At 40.9% G+C, this 19,065-nt stretch overlaps 1 protein-coding gene across 1 annotated transcript in view; it reads right to left on the minus strand.

Annotated features, from left to right (window-relative positions):
- impact (impact RWD domain protein) overlaps positions 1-18,981 on the minus strand; it is an 88,281-nt gene extending 69,300 nt beyond the window's left edge. The window contains exons 1-5 of the mRNA XM_061978171.2: positions 18,843-18,981; positions 15,071-15,199; positions 14,952-15,004; positions 14,775-14,837; positions 14,544-14,629 (exon numbers count right to left, since the gene is read on the minus strand). Of these exons, the coding sequence (XP_061834155.2) occupies positions 14,544-14,629; positions 14,775-14,837; positions 14,952-15,004; positions 15,071-15,199; positions 18,843-18,890 (379 nt within the window). The 5' untranslated portion in view covers positions 18,891-18,981. The remainder of the gene's footprint in view (positions 1-14,543; positions 14,630-14,774; positions 14,838-14,951; positions 15,005-15,070; positions 15,200-18,842) is intronic.
- Positions 18,982-19,065: the final 84 nt, after the last annotated feature.

Consider the following 19,065-nt stretch of genomic DNA (forward strand, 5'->3'; position numbering starts at 1 on the left):
AGGGGTACGTGAGATTTTTTTTAAAAATGTCTGTCAAAAAGAACTGTGAAAAGAAATGCAACAATGCAATATTCAGTGTTGACAGCTAGATTTTTTTTGTGGACATGTTCCATAAATATTGATGTTAAAAATGTCTTTTTGTGAAGAAATGTTTAGAATTAAGTTCATGAATCCAGATGGATCTCTATTACAATCCCCAAAGAGGGCACTTTAAGTTGATGATTACTTCTGTGTGTAGAAATCTTTATTTATAATTGAATCACTTGTTTATTTTTCAACAAGTTTTTAGTTATTTTTATATCTTTTTTTCCCAAATAGTTCAAGAAAGACCACAACAAATGAGCGATATTTTGCACTGTTATACAATTTAATAAATCAGAAACTGATGACATAGTGCTGTATTTTACAAACCCCGTTTCCATATGAGTTGGGAAATTGTGTTAGATGTAAATATAAACGGAATACAATGATTTGCAAATCCTTTTCAACCCATATTCAGTTGAATATGCTACAAAGACAACCTATTTGATGTTCAAACTGATAAACATCTTTTTTTTTTGCAAATAATCATTAACTTTAGAATTTTATGCCAGCAACACGCGACAAAGAAGTTGGGAAAGGTGGCAATAAATACTGATAAAGTTGAGGAATGCTCATCAAACAATTATTTGGAACATCCCACAGGTAAACAGGCAAATGTTGGAACAGGTGGGTGCCATGATTGGGTATAAAAGTAGATTCCATGAAATGCTCAGTCATTCACAAACAAGGATGGGGCGAGGGTCACCACTTTGTCAACAAATGCGTGAGCAAATTGTTGAACAGTTTAAGAAAAACCTTTCTCAACCAGCTATTGCAAGGAATTTAGGGTTTCACTATCTACGGTCCGTAATATCATCAAAGGTTCAGAGAATCTGGAGAAATCACTGTACGTAAGCAGCTCAGCCCGTGACCTTCGATCCCTCAGGCTGTACTGCATCAACAAGCGACATCAGTGTGTAAAGGATATCACCACATGGGCACTAGAACACTTCAGAAACCCACTGTCAGTAACTACAGTTGGTCGCTACATCTGTAAGTGCAAGTTAAAACTCTCCTATGCAAGGCGAAAACCGTTTATCAACAACACCCAGAAACGCAGTCGGCTACGCTGGGCCTGAGCTCATCTAAGATGGACTGATACAAAGTGGAAAAGTGTTCTGTGGTCTGACGAGTCCACATTTCAAATTGTTTTTGGAAACTGTGGACGTCGTGTCCTCCGGACCAAAGAGGAAAAGAACCATCCGGATTGTTATAGGCGCAAAGTTGAAAAGCCAGCATCTGTTATGGTATGGGGGTGTATTAGTGCCCAAGACATGGGTAACTTACACATCTGTGAAGGCGCCATTAATGCTGAAAGGTACATACAGGTTTTGGAGCAACATATGTTGCCATCCAAGCAACGTTACCATGGACGCCCCTGCTTATTTCAGCAAAACCATGTCAAGCCACGTGTTACATCAACGTGGCTTTATAGTAAAAGAGTGCGGGTACTAGACTGGCCTGCCTGTAGTCCAGACCTGTCTCCCATTGAAAATGGGTGGCGCATTATGAAGCCCAAAATACCACAACGGAGACCCCCGGACTGTTGAACAACTTAAGCTGTACATCAAGCAAGAATGGGAAAGACTTCCACTTGAGAAGCTTAAAAAATGTTCCTCCTCAGTTCCCAAACGTTTACTGAGTGTTGTTAAAAGGAAAGGCCATGTAACACAGTGGTGAACATGCCCTTTCCCAACTACTTTGGCACGTGTTGCAGCCATGAAATTGTAAGTTAATGATTATTTGCAAAAAAAAATAAAGTTTTTGAGTTTGAACATGAAATATGTTGTCTTTGTAGTGCATTCAATTGAATATGGGTTGAAAAGGATTTGCAAATCATTGTATTCCGTTTATATTTACATCTAACACAATTTCCCAACTCATATGGAAACGGGGTTTGCACTTCTTTATCTCTTTTTTTTTCCAACCAAAAATGCTTTGCTCTGATTAGGGGGTACTTGAATTAAAAAAATGTTCACAGGGGGTACATCACTGAAAAAAGGTTGAGAACCACTGGTTTAATGCATCCAGCGGGGCATCACAACAAAATTAGGCATACTAATGTGTTAATTCCACAACTGTATATATCTGTATTGGTTGATATCGGAATCGGTAAACAAGAGTTGGACAATATCGGCAAAAAAGCCATTATCGGACATCTCTAATGTTTAGTTATTTTAACCACATTTATGCTCGGAAATGTTTAATTTAGGGCAAACATGTTGTAGAATATATTACAAAATAAATACGCAAACAAAAAAAATCTGCCAAAATCATTAAAACAAAAAAAATAGGCTTAAAAAAAACCCTGCTGAATTATGAATGAAGTGGACACTGTTTAGGGAAAACTTTACACACAACAGTTGAAAATATATGCAGTGTATATTTTTAGCGGCTTGGTGTGTGCGTAAGATTAATGTTAAAATATGCTTATGTGTGTGGGGGGGTGCTCAGGGCAAGAGAGGAACATGTCACCCGGGGCAACTGTGCGGCTCATTGACGTGCTTTTAATTGTTTTAAGCAGCCAAAGCTGCCCGGTGGCACAAAGTAAAACGTCCTATCTAAGATACAGACAGCTCCAATTAACTGCAAGAGTTTTAGCCGCTAATTGTTATCACCACAAGTTTGAAATGTGACCAACTTTACCTCAAACACACAAATCCCTCGTTTAATCCCCAGCGGCCTCGTTACTTGTCCTGACGCCCCGTGTCTCCTTTTGTCCCGTTGGTATCTTCTCACTTCCTTTTGGGTGGCTCGACACCTCCCGCCCACCGCAAGCCTGCGCCGTGCCAGGGGCCGTCAATCAGGCGTCTCTGAGCTCAGTCGTATTACCACATGAATCCCAGAGAGCAGACGTTCAATGCCACACAACAATCGGCGAGGACTATTAAGAGCTTCCCCCCGGACCCCCGTCTGCGCTTTTTACTCAAAGGAAAGTCAGTAATGGACTCGGTCCGCCATCGACCTCGCTGATGACCTTATTCACAGTGACACTTGTACAAAATCTTTCATTTGGGTAGCATCCCCTCCCCCTCAAAAGACGCTGTCAAGGCAACCAGAGGTATTAGTTAGATATTCATCACAATGCGGTGCTGTCACTCAAAGTCAGACGCCGGGCAGCGTTCCAAGCCTAAACAGGCTTTTGTGCGCCGCAACACACTGAAATGCATGACTGTAGAGGGCCACCATGTAGCCAGCCGGGCATCCTCCTAGCTGTTTATGGACCACAGAACAATATGGTTCCAATCATCCCAACAGCAGTGCATCCAGGAAACATTTGTCACGTACCGAATTTTTCGGACCATAAGGTGCACCGGATTATAAGGTGCAATGAAGAGGACATATGATGATTTTTTTTTCTTCGTACATTTAAAACACATCTTTGTGGTCTACATTAGAGATGTCCGATAATGGCTTTTTTGCCGATATCCGATATTGTCCAACTCTTAATTACCGATTCCGATATCAACCAGTACCGATATATACAGTCGTGGAATTAACACATTATTATGCCTAATTTTGTTGTGATGCCCCGCTGGATGCATTAAACAATGTAACAAGGTTTTCCAAAATAAATCAACTCAAGTTATGGGAAAAAAATGCCAACATGGCACTGCCATATTTATTATTGAAGTCACAAAGTGCATTATTTTTTTTAACATGCCTCAAAACAGCAGCTTGGAATTTTGGGACATGCTCTCCCTGAGAGAGCATGAGGAGGTTGAGGTGGGTAGGGGGCAGCGGGGGGTGTATATTGTAGCGTCCCGGACGAGTTAGTGCTGCAAGGGGTTCTGGGTATATGTTCTGTTGTGTTTATGTTGTGTTACGGTGCGGATGTTCTCCCGAAATGTGTTTGTCATTCTTGTTTGGTGTGGGTTCACAGTGTGGCGCAGATTTGTAACAGTGTTAAAGTTGTTTATACGGCCACCCTCAGTGTGACCTTTTATGGCTGTTGACCAAGTATGCGGGGTATTCACTTGTGTGTGGGGAAAAGCCGTAGATATTATGTGACTGGGCCGGCACGCAAAGGCAGTGCTTTTAAGGTTTATTGGCGCTCTGTACTTCTCCCTACGTCCGTGTACCACTCCGTACAGCAGCGTTTTAAAAAGTCATACATTTTACTTTTTGAAACCCATACCGATAATTTCCGATATTACATTTTAAAGCATTTATCGGCCGATAATATCGGCAGTCCGATATCATCAGACATCTTTAGTCTACATAACATGTAATGGCGGTTCTTTGGTCCAAAATGTTGCATAGATAATATTTGTGTGACCGTCTCTTCAAGATGCGTCCTTTTGTGGGCGTTTTTACAAAACCCAAAACCAGTGAAGTTGGCACGTTGTGTAAATGGTAAATAAAAACAGAATACAATGATTTGCAAATCCTTTTCAACTTATATTCAATTGAATAGACTGCCAAGACAAGATACTTAACGTTCGAACTGGAAAACATTTTGTTATTTTTTGCAAATATTAGCTCATTTGGAATGTGATGCCTGCAACATGTTTCAAAAAAGCTGGCACAAGTGGCAAAGAAGACTGAGACAGTTGAGGAATGCTCATCAAACACTTATTTGGAACATCCCACAGGTGAACAGGCTAATTGGGAACAGGTGGGTGCCATGATTGGGTATAAAAGCAGCTTCCATGAAATGCTCAGTCATTCACAAACAAAGATGGGGCGAGGGTCACCACTTTGTGAACAAATGCTTGAGCAAATTGTCGAACAGTTTAAGAACAACATTTCTCAACGAGCTAATGCAAGGAATTTAGGGATTTCACCATCTACGGTCGGTAATATCATCAAAAAGTTCAGAGAATCTGTAAGTGAAAGTTAAAACTCTACTATGCAAAGCCAAAGCCATTTATCAACAACACCCAGAAATGCTGCCGGCCTCGCTGGGCACAAGCTCATCTAAGATGGACTGATGCAAAGTGGAAAAGTGTTCTGTGGTCTGACGAGTCCACATTTCAAATAGTTTTTGGAAACTGTGGATGTTGTGTCCTCTGGAACAAAGAGGAAAAGAACCATCCGGATTGTTATCGGCGCTAAGTTCAAAAGCCAGCATCTGTGATTTAAATATCTTGTCTTTGCAGTCTATTCAAATTAATATAGGTTGAAAAGGACTTGCAAATCATTGTATTCTGTTTTTATTTACCATTTACACAACGTGACAACTTCACTGGTTTTGGGTTTTGTAGAAAATGCAGTTTATTTGCTGTAATGAACTTGATTACAGTTTTATTAAAGGGGAACATTATCACCAGACCTATGTAAGCGTCAATATATACCTTGATGTTGCAGAAAAAAGACCATATTTTTTTTTAACCGATTTCCGAACTCTAAATGGGTGAATTTTGGCGAATTAAACGCCTTTCTATTATTTGCTCTCGGTGACGTCACATCGGGAAGCAATCCGCCATTTTCTCAAACACTGAGTCAAATCAGCTCTGTTATTTTCCCGTTTTTTCGACTGTTTTCCGTACCTTGGAGACATCATGCCTCGTCGGTGTGTTGTCGGAGGGTGTAACAACACGAACAGGGGGATTCAAGTTGCACCAGTGGCCCAAAGATGCGAAAGTGGCAAGAAATTGGACGTTTGTTCCGCACACTTTACCGACGAAAGCTATGCTACGACAGAGATGGCAAGAATGTGTGGATATCCTGCGACACTCAAAGCAGATGCATTTCCAACGATAAAGTCAAAGAAATCTGCCGCCAGATCCCCATCGAATCTGCCGGAGTGTGTGAGCAATTCAGGGACAAAGGACCTCGGTAGCACGGCAAGCAATGGCAGCAGTTTGTTCCCGCAGATGAGCGAGCTAAACCCCCTGGATGTCTTGGCTCACACCGTCCCTTATGCCACCGAAGATGATCAAGAGAAGAATATCGACCCTAGCTTCCCTGGCCTGCTGACATCAACTCCAAAACTGGACAGATCAGCTTTCAGGAAAAGACAGCGAATGAGGGTATGCCTACAGAATATATTAATTGATGACAATTGGGCTGTCTGCACTCTCAAAGTGCATGTTGTTGCCAAATGTATTTCATATGCTGTAAACCTAGTTCATAGTTGTTAGTTTCCTTTAATGCCAAACAAACACATACCAATCGTTGGTTAGAAGGCGATCGCCGAATTCGTCCTCGCTTTCTCCCGTGTCGCTGGCTGTCGTGTCGTTTTCGTCGGTTTCGCTTGCATACGGTTCAAACCGATATGGCTCAATAGCTTCAGTTTCTTCTTCAATTTCGTTTTTGCTACCTGCCTCCACACTACAACCATCCGTTTCAATACATTCGTAATCTGTTGAATCGCTGAAGCCGCTGAAATCCGAGTCTGAATCCGAGCTAATGTCGCTATAGCTTGCTGTTCTTTCCGCCATGTTTGTTTGTGTTGGCATCACTATGTGACGTCACAGGAAAATGGACGGGTGTATATAACGATGGTTAAAATCAGGCACTTTGAAGCTTTTTTTAGGGATATTGAGTGATGGGTAAAATTTTGAAAAAAACTTCGAAAAATAGAATAAGCCACTGGGAACTGATTTTTAATGGTTTTAACCCTTCTGAAATTGTGATAATGTTCCCCTTTAACTCAGTTGAGAAGCTCCAGGCTGTGCATGCAGACTCATATTTAGCTGCTAGACGCTTAATAAATACAGTGTCAGCCAGAGGTGTTTGTGGTAATGATAATCGTGTACTTTTTCACAAAATTTGCTCGATACCGATCAATCGGCACATCTCTATCTGAAATCGAAAAACTTGTGCGCCATATTCAAATGTATGTATGTACGAACGACTTGCAACTCTGAACCGGTTCCGATCCGTCACTTCAAAGACTCGACTCGTTCGCGAACGTCACAACTCTACCAGGCAAGATCTGTGACCCGCCACCCACCGTTTGAAAACCATTGCCAATTTTTGTAAGCTTTTCAGGTGAAATTATTTCCCATTTTTGCTTGATGTACAGCTTAAGTTGTTCAACAGTCCAATGGGAGACGGGTCTGGACTACTAGTACCCGCACTCTTTTACTATGAAGTCACACTGTTGTAACACGTGGCTTGGCATTGTCTTGCTGAAATAAGCAGGGGCGTCCATGGTAACGTTGCTTGGATGGCAACATATGTTGCTCCAAAACCTGTATGTACCTTTCAGCATTAATGGCGCCTGCACAGATGTGTAAGTTACCCATGCCTTGGGCACTAATACACCCCCACACCATCACACTTTAGTGGGGGGAATAAAAACATGTCGACCCTCAACGCACTTCATCCGGAAACTGAAGCTGCAGACATCCAAAGCACCGAGCGACTGCACACTTGTTATTTTCGAGTCATAATGCGTCGCTAGTTGCCTGGATCTTTTATGCAAATGACTCATCAGTGGGATGCATTTCTTGTTACAAGAAGATTACACTGGATGGCTGCTCAATGGCGACAAATGAAGAGCGTGTGCTGCGCTCTGCGGCGGCACCTTGCCAAGAATCCACCGTGCATACTTTAAAACTGTCGGGTTGTAATACTGTATGTATATATTAGATTTGCAACTGTTTATTCGTGTGCTTATAGATTGTACATATATTGACTGCATCATACCGAGCGATGTCCCCTGTTTGTCCTTGATTACTTTCCTGCAGCCGTTGTAATAGATACCAAACATCACAAAAAACAAGGTGACATTAAGGAGCACATCTAGTGAGATACATTAGTCAAATCTCAACAGTAACGTCAGGCTAGAATAGCATATTTGTTGAAAAAAATTTAAATAATTAAACCTTCAGCTCCCACTTCTGCAGCTGACAGAGCTGCATTTTAAAGGGGGAACATTATCACAATTTCAGAATGGTTAAAACCATTAAAAATCAGTTCCCAGTGGCTTATTTTATTTTTCGAAGTTTTTTTCAAAATTTTACCCATCACGCAATATCCCTAAAAAAAAAAAGCTTCAAAGTGCCTGATTTTAACCATCGTTATAAACACCCGTCCATTTTCCTGTGACGTCACATAGTGAAGCCAACACAAACAAACATGGCGGAAAGAACAGCAAGCTATAGCGACATTAGCTCGGATTCAGACTCGGATTTCAGCGGCTTAAGCGATTCAACAGATTACGCATGTATTGAAACGGATGGTTGTAGTGTGGAGGCAGGTAGCGAAAACGAAATTGAAGAAGAAACTGAAGCTATTGAGCCATATCGGTTTGAACCGTATGCAAGCGAAACCGACGAAAATGACACGACAGCCAGCGACACGGGAGAAAGCGAGGACGAATTTGGCGATTGCCTTCTAACCAACGATTGGTATGTTTGTTTTGCATTAAAGGAAACTAACAACTATGAACTAGGTTTACAGCATATGAAATACATTTGGCAACAACATGCACTTTGAGAGTGCAGACAGCCCAATTTTCATCAATTAATATATTCTGTAGACATACCCTCATCCGCTCTCTTTTCCTGAAAGCTGATCTGTCCAGTTTTGGAGTTGATGTCAGCAGGCCTGGGAAGCTAGGGTCGATAGGGGTTTAGCTCGCTCGTCTGCGGGAACAAACTGCCGCCATTGCTTGCCGTGCTACCGAGGTCCTTTGTCCCTGAATTGCTCACACACTCCGGCAGATTCAATGGGGGTCTGGCGGCAGATTTCTTTGACTTTATTGTTGGAAATGCATCTGCTTTGAGTATCGCAGGATATCCACACATTCTTGCTATCTCTGTCGTAGCATAGCTTTCGTCGGTAAAGTGTGCGGAACAAACGTCCAATTTCTTGCCACTTTCGCATCTTTGGGCCACTGGTGCAACTTGAATCCGTCCCTGTTCGTGTTGTTACACCCTCCGACAACACACCGACGAGGCATGATGTCTCCAAAGTACGGAAAACAGTCGAAAAAACGGAAAATAACAGAGCTGATTTGACTCGGTGTTTGAGAAAATGGCGGATTGCTTCCCGATGTGACGCCACGTTGTGACATCATCGCTCCAAGAGCGAATATTAGAAAGGCGTTTAATTCGCCAAAATTCACCCATTTAGAGTTCGGAAATCGGTTAAAAAAATATATGGTCTTTTTTTCTGCAACATCAAGGTATATATTGACGCTTACATAGGTCTGGTGATAATGTTCCCCTTTAAGTTGTACAGCAGATCTATTCAACTGCCGGCCCTCGGGCCACATCCGACCCGCCAAAGCTTTTAATTTGGTCCGCCGAACATGACACAAATAGTCTTGAGGAAACTATTCAAAACAAGGTTGCGACAGCGAAGCATACAGTCGTGGTCTAAAGTTTACAAACACTTGTAAATAACATAATGTCATGGCTGTGTTGAGTTTCCAATCATTTCTACAACTCTTATTGAGTGATTGGAGCACATACTTGTTGGTCACCAAAAAACATTCATGAAGTTTGGTTCTTTTATGAATTTATTATGAAAATGTGAGCAAATGTGCTGGGTCAAAAGTATACATACAGCAATGTTAATATTTGCTTACATGTCCCTTGGCAAGTTTCACTGCAATAAGGCGCTTTTGGTAGCCATCCACAAGCTTCTGCTTGAATTTTTGACCACTCCTCTTGACAAAATTGGTGCAGTTCAGCTAAATTTGTTGGTTTTCTGACATGGACTTGTTTCTTCAGCATTGTCCAAAGTCAGGACTTTGGGAAGGCCATTCTAAAAGCTTAATTCTAGCCTGATTTAGCCATTTCTTTACCACTTTTGACGTGTATTTGGGGTCATTGTCCTGTTGGAACACCCAACTGCGCCCAAGACCCAACCTCCGGGCTGTTGATTTTAGGTTGTCCTGAAGAATTTGGAGGTAAACCTCCTTTTTCATTGTCCCATTTAAAGCACCAGTTCCATTGGCAGCAAAACAGGCCCAGAGCATAATACTACCACCACCATGCTTGACGGTAGGCATTAGGGGTGTGGGGGGAAAATCGATTCGAATTCGAATCCCGATTCTCACGTTGTGCGATTCAGAATCGATTCTCATTTTAAAAAAATCTATTTTTAATTTTTTTTTATTTACTTTTTTTTTTTTTTTTAATTAATCAATCCCACAAAACAATACACAGCAATACCATAACAATGCAATCCAATTCCAAAACCAAACCCGACCCAGCAACACTCAGAACTGCAATAAACAGAGCAATTGAGAGGAGACACAAACACGACACAGAACAAACCAAAAGTAGTGAAACAAAAATGAATATTATCAACAACAGTATCAATATTAGTTACAATTTCAACATAGCAGTGATTAAAAATCCCTCATTGACATTATCATTAGACATTTATAAATAAATAAAAAAAGAACAATAGTGTCACAGTGGCTTACACTTGCATCACATCTCATAAGCTTGACAACACACTGTGTCCAATATTTTCACAAAGATAAAATAAGTCATATTTTTGGTTCATTTAATAGTTAAAACAATTTACATTATTGCAATCGGTTGATAAAACATTGTCCTTTACAATTATAAAAGCTTTTTACAAAAATCTACTACTCTGCTTGCATGTCAGCAGACTGGGGTAGATCCTGCTGAAATCCTATGTATTGAATGAATAGAGAATCCTTTTGAATTGGGAAAAAAATCGTTTTTGAATCGAGAGTCGTGTTGAATTGATTCTTGGGAATCGTGACCCCAAGAATCGATATTGAATCGAATCGTGGGATACCCAAAGATTCACAGCCCTAGGAGGCATGGTGTTCCTGGGATTAAAGGCCTCACCTTTTCTCCTCCAAACATATTGCTGGATATTGTGGCCAAACAGCTATTTTTTTGTTTCATCTGACATCGCATGGACAAAGATAAGATGTTTTTTGTGACCAACAAGTATGTGCTCCAATCACTCGATCACAAAAAAATAAGAGTTGTAGAAATGATTGGAAACTCAAGACAGCCATGACATTATGTTCTTTACAAGTGTATGTCAACTTTTGACCGCGACTGTATATATACAGGTTTGTAGGGGTGTTTTTTCCTGACCTAACGTATATTTGTCATGTCTGTGTAATCATGTTTTGTTTTGTTTAGTTATTGGACTCTTTAGTTTCTGGCTTTTCACTCCCTTGTCTTGTTTCCATGGTTACCCATTAGTTTCACCTGTTCCACGTTTGGACTCATTGTGCACTCTTGTTTGTCACCATAGCAACCCATTAGTTTTCACCTGCCCTCACGACTCACGCACCTGTCTTTAATCATGTTACTATTATTTAAACCCATTGGCCTAGTGGTTAGAGTGTCCGTCCTGAGATCGGTAGGTTGGGAGTTCAAATCCCGGCCGAGTCATACCAAAGACTTTAAAAATGGGACCCATTACCTCCCTGCTTGGCACTCAGCATCAAGGGTTGGAATTGGGGGTTAAATCACCAAAATGATTCCCGGGCGCAGCCACCGCTGTTGCCCACTGCTCCCCTCACCTCCCAGGGGGTGATCAAGGGTGATGGGTCAAATGCAGAGAATAATTTCGCCACACCTAGTGTGTGTGTGACAATCATTGGTACTTTAACTTTAACTTTAAGTCTCCCTGGCGACATCATACCCCTGTCACACTCTGTTTACCTCTGCGTACTTCATGCCCTGTCCAAGTAAGTTTTTTCGATTCATGCCACAGTTAGCGACTTTTGTTTATGTCCTTAGTTTTTTGCCCACGTGCAAGTATTGGTTTCATTTGTCAAGTTTGTACTTCCGCCTTGTGCGCACCTTTAGTTTGTTCTTTTTGTTATGGTAAAATTAAATATGTCTTCACCTTCACGCCATGTCTGGTCCAAATGTTCATTTGCACCACGGGAGAACAAACCACGCCATAGTCCTAGTCATGACAATATTCCGCTGTACCCCGGTATTGAGCACTGTACAACTGATAAACCACCGAAACCTTGACTATATATATCATCTTCATCGGCGGTCACTCGAACGAGTATGACGATCCTCCTGGTCGGGGTGTATCCCTTTATGGAGGATGCCTGTGCGTGACTTAGTTTAACGTGGGGAGACTAGTGCACAGACAGTCACCACACGATCCTTGACAGAATCAGGTCAGGGTCCAGTGGCATGGAGTCCAAGACGACTGAGGACCCTTTTCTGCCGCAGCCTTCTACCGCCATCGCAGCCGTTGTGGTAGTTCTTAAATCTACCGTCTTCCGCCTGCTCCGCCATTGAGGTCTATATATACAGGTATATATGTATATACACAGGGGTGGACTTATCAAGCTAGGGAATAGCTCAGAAACTGACGTCGTCCTTAGGCAAGAAACTTTCTCCCATGCCACCCACACTTGCGTTCGAATGAACGAGTGTGGAAGGACTCCCTTAATCTCCAAGGGCGATGCATTCATGACGCCATGAAAAGCCGCAACTTCAAAAGTGTGTTTTTTAGCGCCTCTTCTCTCAAAAGTAAAGCAAACAAAGTGAGGGGAATTTAATCTCTTCATGTTTGGTGCTCATACACAGACTCTAGAACAGTGGTTCTTAACCTGGGTTCGATGGAACCCTAGGGGTTCGGTGAGTCGGCCTCAGGGGTTCGGCGGAGGTCAAAACACACCCGATTCATCGTGTAAATACAAACTTCTCCCTATCGGCGTATTACGGATACGGCAACAGCTGACTGATTTGCAAGTGTGTAATTTGTTGTGAGTTTATGCACTGTGTTGGTTTTGTTGTTTGAACAAGGTGATGTTCATGCATGGTTCATTTTATGCACCAGTAAAACAAACATTGAAACACTTTAGTATGGGGAACATATTCACCATTAATTAGTTGCTTATTAACATGCAAATTAGTAACATATTGGCTCTTAACTAGTCATTATTAAGTACTCATTAATGCCTTATTCGGCATGGCCTTATTATAACCCTAACCCTAACCAAATAACTCTAAATTAAGTCTTTATTACTTAGAATATGTTCCCTTAAGACCTACTGAAACCCACTACTACCGACCACGCAGTCTGATAGTTTATATATCATTGATGAAATCTTAACATTGCAACACATGCCAAGTTAGCTTACTAAAGTGCAATTTTAAATTCCGCCCGAAATATCCTGCTGAAAACGTCTCGGTATGATGACGCCTGCGTGTGACGTCGCGGATCGTAGAGGACATTTTGGGACAGCATGGTGGCCAGCTATTAAGTCGTCTGTTTTCATCGCAAAAGTCCACAGTATTCTGGACATCTGTGTTGGTGAATCTTTTGCAATTTGTTCAATGAACAATGGAGACAGCAAAGAAGAAAGCTGTAGGTGGGAAGCGGTGTATTGCGGCAGGTGCTGTGCCGGATAACGCACCCCCGCCGTAGAATGCACCCCCTGACTGTTGTGCCGGGTAACACAGCCGGTGTTTCATTGTTTACATTCCCGAAAGATGACAGTCAAGCTTTATCATTGGCCTGTGGAGAACTGGGACAACAGAGACTCTTACCAGGAGGACTTTGAGTTGGATACGCAGACACGGTACCGTGAGTACGCATGCAGCTGCGGCTTCCAAACACTTGATCGCTTGCCCGTACGTACGTGGCGCTATGTGCATGTCACGTACGTAACTTTGGGGACTTTGGGGAAATATATGTGCTGTATGAACTTTGGGGAGGTGAACGGTACTTTGGGCTGTGGGATTGAGTGTGTTGTGCAGGTGTTTGAGTTGTATTGGCGGGTTATATGGACGTAAGGGGGAGGTGTTTGTTATGCGGGATTCATTTGTGGCATATTAAATATAAGCCTGGTTGTGTTGTGGCTAATAGAGTATATATATGTCTTGTGTTTATTTACTGTTTTAGTCATTCCCAGCTGAATATAAGGTCCCACCCGCCTCTCACAGCATCTTCCCTATCTGAATCCCTCCCACTGCCCTCTAGTCCTTCACTCTCACTTTCCTCATCCACGAATCTTTCATCCTCGCTCAAATTAATGGGGAAATCGTCGCTTTCTCGGTCTGAATCGCTCTCGCTGCTGGTGGCCATGATTGTAAACAATGTGCGGATGTGAGGAGCTCCACAACCTGTGACGTCACGCTACTCGTCTGCTACTTCCGGTACAGGCAAGGCTTTTTTATCAGCGACCAAAAGTTGCGAACTTTATCGTCGATGTTCTCTACTAAATCCTTTCAGCAAAAATATGGCAATATCGCGAAATGATTAAGTATGACACATAGAATGGACCTGCAATCCCCGTTTAAATAAGACGATCGCATTTCAGTAGGCCTTTAGTGTCCAAATAACTCTAAATTAAGTCTTTGTTACTTAGAATATGTTCCCCATACTAAAGTGTTACCAAAAACATATAACTTTGTCTTGAATTTGAAAAAAAAACGTTTTATTTTTCACTAAAGAAGGGTTCGGTGAATGAGCATATGAAACTGGTGGGGTTCGGTACCTCCAACAAGGTTAAGAACTGTCAGAGCATCTCTTTTGCATATTGACTTTTAAGGCCGCACACTTTCAATGGAATTGTGGTAACATCTCACCTGTTTCTGAGTCTTGGGATTTGTCAACAAGGAATTCTCTGATTTTCTCCACCCACATGTAAAGGATGCTCTCGCCGACATGCTCCCTGCAAAAGACGGCGCGGAAACGGGGATTGAGGGGCTTCATATCGCACGGCTCGGTGGGAGCAATCACGGCGGCGCCCGTATTGTGACTAATATCACTCTGCGGCGCGCCCTCGCCGAGTCGGGAGATGAGAGAGAGGCACTCACACGTAGAGGTCTTCCAGGCTGTTTGCCAATTTTACCCTCTCGGAGCCCCGCAGCCACGCTGCACTACAAAAGCCGAGAACAAACAGGTTGTTATTGAGTGGGGTCGAGGAGTGGCTTGATGTCGTCTAAATTTGGCAGATTGCTGCAGAATAAAATTTACAAAGCAAATATACTGACTTGATCTGGTAGATCGGCGGGGCTGTGCTGGGATAATCAGGTGGGAGAATTATCTGTGGGGGGCGGGGAGGAGGAAAGTTAACCAGATGGCAAAAAAATGTTACCTGCTTTTTTTCCACCTGCAAACACGCCGTGAGTTTGGGCTCATCCATGTCGTTTGATATTTTGATGCAAAATATTCTGGCCCCCTCATCAATGACACACCATTCATCGCCGTAGATCGAAGACAGGGCCTCCACCTCTTCGATCTTGAAAGATGATCAATCAATCACATGGAAACATTGTTTATTCAGCAACACAATGTGATAATTGAGTGAACATTTGGAATATAATAGTGTCTGGCTAATTATGAGCATCATAACAAATCCTTATTGTGTGCAAATCCTGCAGAGCAAACAACGAATGCGTGGATTTAGCCTTATGTTTGTGCAAACTTGCAATAGTTAGTGTGGAGAATGCATATATTTTTATGAGTTATTTCTTTATAATATTTTCCCATGTGTACACTTTGTGCTTGAATCCTATGTCCGCAAGTAAACTCTGTGCCTTACCTTGAAGGCGTTGGAATGTGTATTGGGAGTATGATGTACTCCCTTTTTACCTTCTCTGTATTAGACCAATGAGGCTGTATTCCTTTCTGGGCAGGGTGGGGGCTGTTTTCGTACTCAATAATCTGTCTCTTCCCGTTTTGATTTTTAGACCGCTTCGAGATGCTGCTATTAACGCATTATAAGACTAGTTTAGTTTAGTTTATTATTTCTTCGGTCAGTGGTCAACAAAATAAACAAACTGTTTTACATAAACAAACAGTTGTACATTCATAAATGGAAAATGTTGCAGACCAAAGTTGAACACTTATTGTGCCTCACTCTATAAACAATGTCAAATACAAGATGAGCTTCCTAACAATATGAAATTTCCTTTGCACAACATATAAAAAATACACCTTGTACACAACATAAACACTGTTCACAAATCTCCTAAAGCTTTAGTAAAACTTGATAATATTCCTATTCTGTCTTGATGGTCCTTCTTACTCAACATATAACATATAACTCAATATTATGTCAGACATCCATTGCATTCAGTCTCCCCTAGAGGGGGGGGGGTTACCCACATATGCGGTCCTCTCCAAGGTTTCTCATAGTCATTCACATCGACGTCCCACTGGGGTGAGTTTTTCCTTGCCCTTATGTGGGCTTTGTACCGAGGATGTCGTTGTGGCTTGTGCAGCCCTTTGAGACACTTGTGATTTAGGGCTATATAAATAAACATTGATTGATTGATTGAACATATGTCATCCGAAAGAACTTGGGATTGACCAGTGACTTTTATTCCTTTAAAGCAGTGTTTTTTTAACCTTTTTTGAGCCAGGGCGCATTTTTTTCTTTGACAAAATCCCGCAGGCACACCACCAGCAGAAATCATTAAAAAATGAAACTCAGTAGACAATAAAAAGTCGTTGTTACAATTGTTGGATATTAATTCAAACCATAACCAACCATGCATCAATATAACTCTTGTCTCAAAGTAGGTGTACTGTCACCACCTGTCACATCACACCGTGACTTATTTGGAGTTTTTTGCTGTTTTCCCGTGCGTAATGTTTTAGTTATTGTCTTGCGCTCCTATTTTGGTGGCTTTTCCTGTTTTTGGGGTATTTTCCTGTTGCAGTTTCATGTCTTCGTTTGAGCGCTATTCCTCGCATCTACTTTGTTTTAGCAATCAAGAACATAAGTTGTTGCTATCTTTTTTTTGTGTGGACATTGTTAATTGTCATGTCATGTACGGATGTACTTTGTGGACGCCGTTTCTGCTCAAAACGCTGCAAGTCTTTGCTGTCGTCCAGCATTCTGTTTTTGCTTACTTTGCAGCCAGTTCAGTTTTAGTTTCGTTCTGCATAGCCTTCCCTAAGCTTCAATGTCTTTTCTTAGGGGCACTCACCTTTTGTTTATTTTTGGTTTAAGCGTTTGATACCTTTTTACCTGCACATTGCCTCCCGCTGTCGCCTGCATATTGTGATCACGACAAACCATCGTCGTCTCACACGACATGTTCCTGACATCTAAAAAGCAATTAGCTACCACCCACTAATATGGAAGAGAATAACTTGGTTACTCAACAACGGCACATTATTTGCGGATTATAATTACTGGTTTGCAAAAAATATTTTTAACCCAAATAGGTGAGATTACATAATCTCCCACGGTACACCAGACTGTATATCACGGCACACTAGTGTGCCGCGGCACAGTGGTTGAAAAACACTGCCTTAGAGGAAGACCTGTCTGACGCAACATTAGAATAATACATAATGTTGGATATAGAGAACATACAAACCCTTTATTTATTGAATCAAAAATACTCAAAAAAATACAAAAAAAAACAGCTCAAATTATACACAGAAGCAAACTATAATCTGCTACCCAAGAATATACAACAATTCTTCTCAACAAAAGAGGAGAAATATAATCTTAAGAGAAAAATGTAATCTAAAACATTTGTACGCACGTACAACACTTAAAACCTTCAGTATATCAGTATGTGGAATTAAATTATGGAATGGATTAAGCAAAGCAATCAAACAATGTACTAATATGATCCACTTCAAGAAACTCTTCAAACTTAAATGTGTTTACAAATATATTTAAGTTACAAATACAGTACATATCTGCATACTCAAAGTCCGTACATCCACACGCACATTCATTATACAAACATACACATACTGTACATATACATTCACTGTACAAAAATACACATACTGTACATATACATTCACTGTACAAACACATATACACATTCTGTACATGTACAAGTACATATGCATACATACACTCACGCACATAATCACATTTCATCAAACATATATTAACATTGTTGCCCTAGGGTAAACTGGGTATAACACATGGCACACTGACAAAGCATAAACCTATTATTACTATAACAATCTACAAGGTTAATATAGGTTGCTTCTCTTTCTTCCCCTCCATTTTTCTGCATTCTTTCGTATCTCTAGTTATCATTACGTATATGTATTGTTGCATTTGAACAACTGTATTGTTGATAATAGAGGTAAATTATTGGTATTGTTCATTATCAATAGTGCTATTTCTATTGGTATTTGTATTGCTCCATTTGTAGTGTAATAATGCTCATTGTCATTTCTGTATTATTTTCGCTAACTGCTTATTTGCTATCACGTTTACCATCATATTTGTACATGTCGTATTTGCTGATGTTGTTCTATTGTTGTTGTTGTGTTTGCTGTTGTTATTTTTGTCTCTCTGTCTAATCCCCCTCTTGTCCCCACAATTTCCCCCTCTGTCTTCCTTTTTTTTCTCTTTCTATCCCCTCCTGCTCTGGCCCGGCTGCACCAAATGATAATATAAATACATTTAATAAAGTCAAATACAAATAAGGCAACAAGAGAAGTATCCTACACTTGAGAAGCTGGACAGGACAAAAAAAAATTATATATATATTTAAAAAATTATATATCAATTATTATTCATTTATGTATTTATTGTTATTGTTATTACTTATGGAGTATATTGTGAATAAATTGAGAACAGGAAGTGAAGAAAAGTTTTAGCAACTGCTATGTAAAGGAAAAGGGGTAGGGATTAAATAAGCTCTGCTTCTTCCTACTCCTTTTCGAACATGTTGAATAGAGAAACTGGGAATTGGGATGTATCATGTTGTATGCATGCATGTTCCAAATAAACTCAACTTTTATGTCGGAGCAAAAGTGATTGATCAGACATGTCAGGAAGTCTTTTTCAAGTGTTTTATATTCTTATGATTATATTATGACGTCTCTACACAGGCACGTCAAAACACTGCAGCTTCAAAAGACGTCAACTCGTCACCAGCATCAAAACAACTTACTTGTGACAGGAGATCGCCTTCATTCTCGGCATTTATCGCGTCTGTCATGAATCTATTACTACAAGTTATTATTTAAACGTAGAGTATATTTTTTAAACACATGTGGTCCGCTAGCTCGGACAGTTGCACCACTTCCGGGCTATCGTTTTGAGTTCCGGTTTTTGTTTTTAAATTCAACTGAATAAAATGTTTCAACGCTATATAAATGAGTGTAAAGAGGCAA

Source organism: Nerophis lumbriciformis, linkage group LG18 (genome assembly GCF_033978685.3).
Source record: "Nerophis lumbriciformis linkage group LG18, RoL_Nlum_v2.1, whole genome shotgun sequence".
In the NCBI taxonomy this organism is placed as follows: domain Eukaryota; kingdom Metazoa; phylum Chordata; class Actinopteri; order Syngnathiformes; family Syngnathidae; genus Nerophis; species Nerophis lumbriciformis.